The following is a 12389-nucleotide window of genomic DNA, read 5'->3' on the forward strand; positions in this document are numbered from 1 at the left end:
ACTGTACACTAAAGGAATTAAGTTGAAGCAAGTGTGCACACTGGGTATTTCCTGGCTACACGTTTTTGTCGGTACATACTGTAAGATGTTTTGTGAGATGTGGGGAACACCGAACAAGGCCTGAGTATGAAGTTCAAGCATGGGAATAGGCTTCTACTTTGGATCTTTTTTATGATCATCAACACAACACAAAAATGCAAGCATCTTTCCTTTAATAATCCATCTTCCTTGTCATACAGTTTGCCCGGAGCTACAGTATCCTCAGCTTGGATGGACAATGTGAAGTGCAGATCCATTACTCGTCATGTATGAAGCAGTGGGTTCTCAAGGACAGACCGGCGAACCGGGGCGTAAGTGGCACACCCTTTGACATTTAGAATCGTTGCGAACACAGCCCTGGAGCGACGCAGCGCTGTGTGGGCGACAGACATTATAAAGGGCGCATCGGGTCAAACTGCACGTGTCAGAGGAGGCTAGCATGTGTTCAAAGGTCTAGGCCCATGACATTATGCTTGTATCTATGGGTCAGTTTAAAGGGTTAATTGGTTTATACAATTACAAAAAGCACATTTAGCTTGTGTGGCATGCAGAGTGGTCCAGCCCAGTCAACAATAATGAAATAATCATCTTTGACCTTCAGAAACAAAGAGTAGGCGTTAAAGGGGCTAGATGCAAGTTAGCCATTTTGTACTCACTACTGTCACCTCAGGTCATACATGTAACTGCAGCTTCTATATTAAGCTCGTGCATGACGGCACTTCGGACCCGAAGTAACAACTTTTTGAGTGAAAGTGCAGGATTTTAGAGGCAGTTGTGGTGAACAGGTCTGGCCTCATTCTACACATTAGGACATTGTCGGAACATGTAGGGGGAGGAAAATACTTAATTTTAACATTTTTAAACGCTGTATAGTCCCTTTAAGTCTCGCGCTCTTAAGGCGAGACACGGCAGGTGAAAGTATTGATTTTTCACGCAGTGGTCAAAGTGGAGATTTTTATCTCTTTTCCTCCCTTTACATCTTAGTTTTCATGTCAGATATAAAAATGACAAAACTCACCCCGCATGATGTTTATTTTATGATGTTTTGTCCCGGAAGTAGCTGCTGCGCTGCGTAGAAACGCCGTCTTTCAAGCGGGTATTCATTCATAAATATTGACAGATTTTACATCCACGTGTCCTGCTAAGGGTCCTCGTGGTGACGTTTTCACCCAAATATGGTATTTTTCCTCCTATGAGACGCTGGTGCGGAAAAGCCGAAGAACGGGCCGTGCATGCGCACTCGCTACAAAACTTCAGGGCTGGTTTTCTCTGAATGAGAGAAGCCCCACTCGGGCAGCGGGTGAGCCCTTATAGAAGCTCCCACAGACTCCAAACTTTCCAGTCTGAGACCTAACAATATTTTGAAGGTTTTTCAGATGGATTTTTTAACATCTTATTCCTAGCCTGATTTATTCAGCTTTGAAACCAAAAAAAACTGGCGAAATTTGAGTTTTTACAGATTTTTTCACTGATGATTAGTTTATTGAAAAACTAAACAAAATATCCCAAATCCCCTCTGAAAAAGTCTTAGTTACTAATATGTCACTAAAATAAAACCCTAAAATTTAATCTGGCTCAATTCATTATTTTGATTTCGTTGCCCAAAATATAGGCAATTTTGGCAATTTTAATGCTCAAAATGCCTTATTTTTTTGTGAAAACATAAAATGACCGAAAAAATGCAATACATTTTTTTCTCATATTAATATCTGTAATGTTCAGCAAAAGTTTCAAATTGATATCTCTACATTTTTTTTTTTTTCCCTATTCACCTGCAGTCTCTCGCCTTAAACTTAAAAATCAGGTTTGAAATCTATGGGTAATAATAGACTTTACCTGTAGCAATAAATCATCAGCAGCTTGCAACCATCTAAAATTATTGCCAACATTCAAAGTATAGAGCATATTTGTGCCCGGTCACTAGAACCAGGGACACAAGGCAGCCCAAGGTTCGAGAAAAATGCAAAAGATTTCTGCTTTTTTGCAGAATCGTTCAGTTGAAGTCACGAAGAAGCCTCTCCATGTTTAAGCTAGCAGTATTGGTATATTTAAAAGCGTAAACTTTTAGGTTCAAACTGGCTTGTTAAGGGAGACTCAGAGTGTGCAGTATGGGGCGTGGCTTTGTCTGTGTGCATTTACATACTGGGTAAACACTGGTTGTGTTGGATGGACTCATCAAAGATTGCAGCAGACGAGCTGAACCGTGGACGTTACAACGAACATGTTTGGAAGAACTTCTGCAAAGTGGATTTCCTCATGAAGAGCTTGATAGCAAAGCAGCGACAGCGGGAGAGATTATTTCCCCAAACAGGACGACACTAAAAAAGCGTTAAAAAAATCTTCCGGCAAAAGCACCAAACAGTAGGTTTTGTATCTTTTTATTACGGTGGAGTTTGTGTGTGAGTTGATCTCTGATGTCTCACATTGTCAACAAAACATCCGCCTGTTCGTCTCCTGTTTCCTTTTGCTGTTTGGGGAGGAGGCACTGCTGCTTTGGTTAGCGTTGTTGACAAATCCTTTACCGAACATACGCCTATTGTCGATCAGTTTCTGTGCGTTTGAGAGAGTGAACTCTGAAACCCCACACACATGACCCGGCAGGAGAGCTTCACAGCGGGATGGCTTTTCTAAATGAGACTCCATGAGAGGTGAGAACAGCCAACACGTTTAGAGGCCAATTCCTCTCTTTGACATTATTTCCAATTCCTAAATTCAACTTGCCACATCTTGGCCAAATATTATCAGATTTCCATGCCCCAAAACCGAGTGTTCTCGTGATGGTTCACATATCTGCCTTTGAGAGACTTATGCTCGCAACAGGTAAAACTACAGTAATGGTCTGCTTACTGGCCACTTTAGAACCAGGAAATACGACCATACTGTCCAGTGGTCCGGTCTCTGCATACTGTAGCTCAGTGTAGCTCAGTGAAAAGATCTACAAACATCTTCTTCTGAGACACTGAACAGTGAAGAGGCACCAAGAGCCCCCACACCTGCAGCACGGAGGAGGCGTCACAAGAGGAGCTACAGGAAACAACAAAAGGGACCAACGAGGAGATGGTGATAGACTGTGGAGGGAGCTGTGCAGGAGGAAGAGGAAGGACGAGGTGGAGCTGACCAGTGCAGGACACCACGCTCTGAGACGGGGACAAGCCCAGGAGGCGGTGCACCGTTTCAGATGATCAGAGGAGACAGAGGGCAGCTACAGTTTCTCCATCCTCCAAGGTCATGCGGGTGGAGTGGCTGAAGGACAACGAGATCATGGACCCGGCCAAGGACAGGAACTTCTACATCACCGTGGACCACAATCTGATCATCAAGCAGGCGCGTCTGTCCGACACGGCCAACTACACCTGTGTGGCCAAGAACATCATGGCCAAGCGCAAGAGCTCCACCGCCGTGGTCATCGTCTACGGATTTCCCATCAACCAGTGCTCCTCCTGCGACCAAAACAGTGAAGATGGCGGCCGCGACACAACGATCTTTCACCAAAGAAAAAAAAGAGTGGAAAAAGAGTGGTGCGCACTGAATGGGTGCTGCTGCCGGATGCTCTCTCATCGAATCCAATTTCTCCATCTGTGAGATCAATAAAGTATCATCTTATCTTATCTTATCTTATCTTATCTTATCTTATCTTATCTTATCTTATCTTATCTTATCTTATCTTATCTTATCTTATCTTATCTTATCTTATCTTATCTTATCTTATCTTATCTTATCTTATCTTATCTTATCTTATCTTATCTTAAAACATTTTAAAACAGCTCTGCAACCTCTCCAAGTCTCTCCATGGCCTCACACCAATGTGAGACAGGCCTCAACTCTGACAATGTTCAAATCCAGGCTGAAAAGAGTTATATTTATCTGTGCATGTTACAACTGAAAGTATTTCATCTTCATGTAGTACATAATGTAAAGCACCTTGAATTACTTGAATACAAGACTGAATTGATTCAATAAATTGACCTCGAGGCAATGAGTTACAATTAGTACAAATGAATGGTTTGATATTTGGCAAGAACTTCAAAAGCATATCTTCATCTTCACAGATGGATGCACAAAACTGAAGCAAAGACAATCCTTTCTGAAGAGATTTCAATAAATTAGGATATGGCTAAAACATTCCTCAATAGTTCTTTTGAGAAAGTGTAAGGCTGCAGCACATGGGTTGAAACATTTCATGCCATGAGCATTAACAAAGGAAAAAAAAAGCACCTGTAGTTGCGACTACATTTGCAATGAATAACGGCTACAGGAAACTTCACTTGCCCGGAACATGATGAGTTTTTGGCTGCAGACCTTTTGAGGTCAGCTGCTGTGGAACTTGGCACAAGTTGAAACCTCCTTTTTTTTTCTCTCTCTCTCCTAAAAGTGCAGACATGGACTGAAGGTCAGAGCTCTGTAGAGCACTCTAATTCAACACCAAACTGAGAAGAACATTTGCTGCATATGACAAGCTGCGACATCTGCAAAAACACCCAGACTCAAACCTATAGAATCTACAGTATACAGCATTATGTTCTAGAAAGATGTAACTTCTGCTTGTAACAATCTATGGAATGGAAAACCAATCCTTTCTCAAAATGCATTTTCCCGTTATGTTAGCACCACAGACAGTCTCGTAATTAAAAGCTCTGTACCTGATTTTTCTACTTGAAATGAGTTTGGTTGCTTTGCAGTACATGTAATTATAGAGCATGTTTTAATCAATTGTAACCTTTCTGACTAGTCTTAACTAGCCTTACTGTGACAGTGACCACAGATAGTGACAAAAAGAACTGTGATGTTAGAAATGCGTTAACAAAGTTGGCAATGAGTTTTCGACCACAACAAACAGTTTAACTTCTATTGCTGTGAGGTCCATTAATCTCTTAACCCGGGCGCTTTTTCCCAACTTCGGCTTCATCCAAAACCAAAAGGTTCTTGACTGGAGCTTACAGCCTAGTGTGACGCCTCATTTGAAAGCGAAGACCTATCAAATTGACTTTTTGTCACTTATTTTTTGTTGCTTTTTCATCACTCTTTAGTCATGTTATTCATGCTCTTTTGTTGTGTTATTGTTGCTTTTCCAGCACATTTTAGTCACTCTTTTAGAGCTTTTAGATTTGGGCAAAACTGGAGAAAATGTGCTCAGTTCATGTTCACAATATACATTTTTCCAGAGGGATTTTTCAATATCTAATTCCAGGCCTACTTCATTGAGCTTTCTTTTTCAAATCAAAATAAAACCATCAGACAAAACAAAGCCATACATCTATTTATTGTCCCCAGAAATATTGTAAATTTGGCCCATTTGTGCACATCAATACAATTTTACATAGTGAAAAAAATATGATTTGCAACAAGTTGTGCTGCTGTTTTGTCTTTTCTTTTTTTTTTTTGTCTCTTTCAACCGATAGTCCTTGAAAACAATCTTGAGTGCCCATTTACAAACCCTATTTTACTCTAATAATGCTTGTGGGGCTTTTATCCCCAGTGCGTCTGCTCCTGTCTGCACTTGGCAGCGCTCCTAATGGGCACGCTCCATCAGCTCGTTACCCTGACGCATAAACCGGCCTTTTATGTGGTGCCAACAAGCTCCGCGCCGCGAGAATGGGCGAATCAAACGCCCCTCGACTGCCTGAAAAGAGGATTCTCCTTCAAATACTTTACAAATATGCCCCTCTTGTATGTTTTGAAGTCAGTGTTTTTTTTTTTCTATTAGCGTGACAGACGAGCTGGTGTTGTGACATTTTCTGCACCCCCAGACAAGAAGTGTGCTGCAAAGCCACAGCTAATTGGTGACAATGAAGATGGTGTTTGGGCCGACAACTGGATCAGTGGTCGGAGTAAACAAGAGGAAATACCTGATGCCTTTGATTTGTGCGATGCTGTGGTGGGAGATCCGCGAAAGGGCAGAGATGACCTGCAAAACACAAGAGGAGAACAGTAAATATGAGCCCAGGTCAAATACATTTGAATTCAAGTTTTGTAACAAAAATAAGACGTCCAGTTCGAAAGTTATATCCACAAACTGCGCCCACAGCAAGTAGGACTCAGTGACAAAATGTGCATCACGCATAGGGAAGAAGAAAATAAACATATATAAGTCGCTCCGGAGTACAACTCACACCAGCCTTTGTTGACAATTCTCTCCCGGCATCACGTTGTTCAAGCATCCATTTGCAAACTCTTTCCTCTAAGCTGTGGCCATCTAGCTTTTAGCCTGTGATTAGCTTTTTTTTGGTTTTCTTCATGGCAGAAAGAGTATTCTTCACTTTTCACCAGTCCAACTACACACTTTCTTTCTGCTGCTAGATTACCAGTTTTTTATTTTTTTTTATGTTGGTGGTACAGTAGTAGCAGATGCTGGTACACTAGCCTAGACAGCCCTCTGTCAGCTGTCTGTAAGAAAATAACAGACATGTTAAATTATGCATTTTGATATATAAGTCGCACCTGAGTATAAGTCGCACCCTCCCGGCCAAACTTTGAAAAAAGGTGTGACTTACAGTCCGGAAAATACGGTATACAACAATAGGCTGCCCCTTCCGTTTTAAATTAGGCACGGAGATGTGCTTTGCATTACAGTGATTACTTAAGATTTAATCATTCACATTGTGCACTGTTAGTGCTGAAAACTGAGCACATAAATGCACTTAATGACACCACAATATATACGAGAATGTGTCAAAATGTCATTAGACCTGTTCCAACAAATGCCACAGAGGATTCCTATTAGGGCTTTGAATGTTTTTTCTAAACAATATAAAATACTATTCTGGATGTGAAAGACTGGCTTTGACATCTGCCAAGGGGGCTACTGATGAAAATAAGCAAAGTCAGGCACATTTACATGGCATAATGTTCATGACTGTGCATTGGCCTTTTTCAAAAAATGCATAAATACAATAATAGAAAAGAAAATACTGTGCAGAAAACATCAGAAAATATCCATGTTTTCCAGTAATGTATACAAATGAGTTTAGTATAAGATAAGATAAGATAAGATAAGATAAGATAATCCTTTATTGATCTCACAATGGAGAAATTCACTTGTTACAGTCGGCGTTCAAGAAGATCACTCAGAGTTGTACAAAAAACAGACAGGAAAACGTGCAACCAGTAAAATAGAATAAAAACGAGGTATCCCATGTACAACAAGCAGCAGAAATACAACAATAGGTGAGCATTTCAATATTCTTGATTGTTGGTTGCAATAATTGCGATTCACAAAAACAAAAATTATTAACAGCAAAATGAGTCCTTGCATTGGCATTTAATGTCACTTTTAAGCATTTCAAAAGATCATATTTACTGTGGCTGTGACAAAATATCGGATCCAATTCAAGTATCACAATACTTTCTGTACTTGTGTTTGGAGGTATTTTTTATCATGCACTCCTTTAACAGCACTTATTACATTTTGTGTTAATGTACTTTTCTATTTTAACACAATAAATGTCAAATGGCTTTTGGTTTAAAAACTTTGGCCACACGACAGTTTTCTTCCAGCACATTTAAAGGTAAATGTTTTACTTATTGTATCGCAGTATGTTTGGGATCGGCCCCTGAGTGACAGAAATGCAACGGTGAGCATGAACATTCTGATTGTATGTCAGTAATAACTCACTGTATCTCCATCTCCAATTCACAAAAGTCTGATTTCACGCACCTATGTCTCATCCGTCACAGAACACAACTCTGCAGATGAAGGGCTGCAGATGGCGTGCTTGTTCAGCCCGTAGAGGAGCACGCAGGGAGATACACGCGTGCACCCGCCCGACCACTGTGCCACTAAACCTGCCTCTCGCGGCTCATTAGCCCACTCTCGGATGGATCTGGGTCTACTCGCCGTGACACTGCCAGCTGTCGCCACAAAACTGTTATGTCAATGTCTCTCCTGGTAAGTATGTCATCAAGTATTCAGCGCACTAAAGCGGCAGTGGAGGTTCTCAAAGCAGCGGGGAAGGTTATGTTTGTCATTGTCTTTCAAAAAAAAAGAAATGGTGCCGCCTGCGTGGTTGCACAATGCTGAAATTACTACTAATAATAATAATAATTTCAAAACATTATAGGTCCGATGTCTACTGCCATACTTGTGAAACTGCACACAAAATAAGTAGAATTTCCCTTTTCACTTGGCGCTGTGAGCACATTTACTATGTTCTGTCTGGCACGGACATCGCTCCGTCCGCTGTATCGTTAGTTCGGTTGCATTGGCAGACATTTCTATAACGCTTCTCTTTCGATGTTATTGTAGTAACCGAGTGGTGACGTGGAAATAAAGTGAGGCATATCATCTCTTAGGGAACAGGTATGATTTAACAGTGAGACCACAGTGACAGCGGGAACCCCCACATTTATAGGATGACAGTTTATCCTGTTACCTGCCGTCTAGCCTCGTTTATCAGAAGTATTATGATAAATGAGTATTATAGTATTATAGAAGGCAGAGCTGCTCATGTATCTCTGAGCCCAAAGCAGTCATTTAAAACAAAACAAAAAAAAAGCAATAAAGGTACTTAAAGGGACTATAAGGAGTTTAAAAATGTTTAAATTAAGTATTTTCCTCCCCCTACATGTTCCAGCCATGTCCTAATGTGTAGAATGAGCTAAGACCTGTTCACCACAACTGCCTCTAAAATCCTGCACTGTCACTCAAAAATGTGTCACTTCGGCCCGAATTGCCGTCATGCACGAGCTTAATATAGAAGGTGCAGTTACACATATGGCCTGAGGTGGCAGTAGTCAGTATAAAATGGCGAACTTGCTTCCAGCCCCTTTAAAATCTAATTGCCAAAGTGTTTCAAAGGATAAAAAAAAACTAAAAGAGCATACAAAACAAACAAACAAACCGAAACCTGCCAAATTTCCCATGTTAATGATTTGAGAAAAATATCAGTCAGTAATAATGACTGACCGGAGTCTTAAAGGTGGTTTTAACACCATCACACATTCAAAATGTAAACGCAAAACAGCACAATTGAAAAGCACAGAACCAAGAATCCACATTCTACATCATCATCATTTGGTCAAACACAATGCACTCACAAATGTCTTTATACTCATTACATACATTATACAATCATGGCAAAAATAATATAATCATAATTGAATTTGCATTTTACAAGGCTACACAAATATTGCCATAACCACCCAATATAACCACACTGATGTGTACACATTTATAATATATATATATATATATATATATATATATATATATATATATATATGTTTTTTAATGTTCCTTTATTCATTTTATTATATGCCATAGTGCAATAACAAAATAAATGCCGGAATCACTTTATTTTGCAGTACCTTGACACATTGTACCTAACATGATTTAGTACAATGTAAAGTGCTCTGTAACAATGTGTAATAACCTGTTCCTATGGGTCAGATACACAATGGAATAACTTGTATTAGCAGAGGCGTCGGACTGGGGGGGTAAAGGGTACTGAGTACCCAGGGCCCAGAGCAGGGTAGGGGCCGTTAAAAATGCTGCAAAAAGCGTTCTGTATTGTACTTTCTAAGTTTCCTCATAATTGATGCTATAAGAACTGAACACAACTGGGCTAAAATACAATGGTTTCTACACAGAATTTTGCACAAACAACAATGATTGATAATATCTCAGGGCCCTGACACCCCTTTAAAAATGTGCCAAATGGTTCAGCCCACACACCGGTGTTCAGCACCGTGCGCTTCAGCTCAGCAGTGACTTGATGAGGTGGACTCTGTAATGAATGACAGAGCTATGAGGAAAGACAGATATTAGTCTTGCCTCGCTCTAATGTGCTTTTCTTTAACACTAGCCTGTTCCAGCGGACCTTAGAGGCGACTTTCTTGTCATAAATGACAGTTAAACAGGGTGAGGTGAGGTGAGTCCTGCCTCTGCCATGCGCTGAGACGAGGATGGTGCAGAGTCAGAGACAGAGCTCCTTCTCTCCTCGTTTTAACCTCTAATGTTTCTCTTTCCTCATGTTTATTATAATTGAGCCATCAGGCCAATACAGTAACAAAAGGGACAGGTCGCGCACGCTATTTTCGCCAAATTAATTATGCTAATTAGCCACGCGCATTTGGATTCACACATTATAAATGCACAGCTTTGGAGACGAGTCAACATGGTTCAAGTGAAAAGGTGGAGCTTGTGCCATTTAGTCTATTCCAGCATAACTTTATACAACAACAATTTACTGACAATACACTTAAAGGTGTAGGCTTCAAATATGGTGAGACTAAATCAGACTGAAGTCCTTGAGTTTTTTGTTCGGGCCTGTGGGCCACAGAGACATCATAATATCATCTTTTTTTTTGTAAAATAGCATTTTAATGCCTATTTTAAAGTCACAAATGTGTTATTCTCAGCACAAATATCCTCTGTCCCTGGTGAAGTTCTCCTGTTTAATGTGATATGCTAATAATCATTATGTTCTATCTAAAACTAGCCATTTCAATTGACCCAATGAAAGTAGAATATTCCACCCTAATCTAAATAGTTATGTCACTACAGGATTAAAGGTTACTCAATTTCTGTAACTGAAGCCAAATCAGATGCAATTTCAAGTCAAACATTGATTTCAAACAAACAAACAAACAAACAAACAAACAAACAAACAAACAAACAAACAAACAAACAAACAAACAAACAAACAAACACACAAACAAACAAACACACAAACACACAAACACACAAACAAACAAACAAACAAACCATGAACTAAGTACCCATTGGATTGGATATGTGTTTGAAGCACTTTTTTGGTGGCCAACCCATTTTTCACTTAGTTAAGGTATATAATAAAGTTATAATAGAACATAAATGAACTGCACTGTCAAACCACTAAACCACTGTTATGTGGTCAAAGAACATATGGGGGGGGGGGGGGGGGGGGGGTCCACCAAGATAGTTTGTAGCCAGGGCCCAGAATTTGGTGCTACGCCCTTGTGTATCAGTACTTTGTAGGTACATAATGTCATAAGACACAAGACCCTAGGGTTAGGGCTTAAGGTTAGAGTTATGTCTTATTACATACATGTACCAACAAACTACAAATACATATTATTCCATCGTGTATCTAACCCATAGGTACAAGTTATTACACATTGTTACAAAGCCCATTACATTGTACTAAATTTAGTTAGGTACAATGTATCAAGGGTAGTGTAAAATAAAGTGTCACCTAAATGCCTGTGTTTTATTCAGTTTACTGGGTGATTTGTTTGCCTTTAGTTAATACATTGTTATTGAAACATTTGTCGTGTTTGTTAAGTGTCACACGGTTTTGTAAAATAGCTTTTTGACTTTTTACAAGTCAAAAACAGAAAAGGACATACCCCGAGCTCATCCATCAGCCATCAGCCCCATGGCCAACATCCGCGTCTGACATTAGCTCTGGAACAGCCTTGTTGAGCTCGCGACGCAGCCCATTCCAGAGCCGTAAAGTATGCAGAGGCGCGGCCCTAATTTCTAATACGTCTGGGCAACGGAAGCAATAAAAGAGGCCGTAAAGATAACACCGCGCAGTGAAGTCACATAATACCCCCTTAAAAATAATCGCCTCCATTAATATGCTAAACAAATGAATCAGTCCCAACAAGCCCCTGGAAATAAAAGGTGACGCAATACAATTATAAACGAGCACAAGGACGACAGGAGGGGGCTCTGGAATCCTTATGCGATGGGTGCCGTGGTTAGGCAACGTATAAATCTGAACAGGCTGGCGTTTATGGGCTCCGAGTGTGGACAAGAAAACAGATTGATAGTTAGCATCCTTTTGTTCTTGCACTGGCAACATGGCTGTTTCTTTTTCTCACATTAAACGCATGGATGAAAACTACAGATACCTAAACTGACTAAATGTGTGCTTATCTCCCTTTAACCTTTTTATTTTCTCCTTCCGTTTGAGCTCATTTTATTTGTTTTTTTAATTTTTTTATTTATGCACATTTGTCTTGGTTTTATCCATTTGTATTGTAATAAAGACTGATTGAGCTAATTAGGGAATGGGCTTTTCATGCGTTATTGTCTATGTATGACTTGACTGCTGCCTTTTCTTTATATACATGCTTTTATCTATTGTTTTATTGATTTATTGGTGCCATACAAAGATAATGTCATTGATTGATTCATAGTCCACATAAAGGCCTAACAAACTTCAAATTTGCACTTGCATATTTTTTTTTTTTTTTTTTTACATTTTCAACTTAACCCTCAAGTGTCCAGACTGTCCAGAGAAATAACACATTTACACAATAACACATGTCATTCATTGCTTTTTACTGAGATAAGAAGCCTTCATTGCTGCTGTTGGTCAGGTCTAGGTTCAACAACACAATTGGCCCAAATAATGAGATCAGCT

The 12389-nt window shown here is 39.9% G+C and overlaps 1 protein-coding gene across 10 annotated transcripts in view; it reads right to left on the reverse strand.

Annotated features, from left to right (window-relative positions):
- Window positions 1-12389, reverse strand: part of vav2 (vav 2 guanine nucleotide exchange factor) — a 308481-nt gene that overhangs the window by 79929 nt on the left and 216163 nt on the right. For all 10 annotated transcript variants that reach the window (XM_079582578.1, XM_079582572.1, XM_079582573.1 and 7 more), the window contains exon 3: window positions 5886-5944. In XM_079582578.1, coding sequence (XP_079438704.1) covers window positions 5886-5944 — 59 coding nt within the window. The remainder of the gene's footprint in view (window positions 1-5885; window positions 5945-12389) is intronic.

Source organism: Gobius niger, assembly GCF_951799975.1.
Source record: "Gobius niger genome assembly, chromosome: 2".
Classification (NCBI taxonomy): Eukaryota; Metazoa; Chordata; class Actinopteri; order Gobiiformes; family Gobiidae; genus Gobius; species Gobius niger.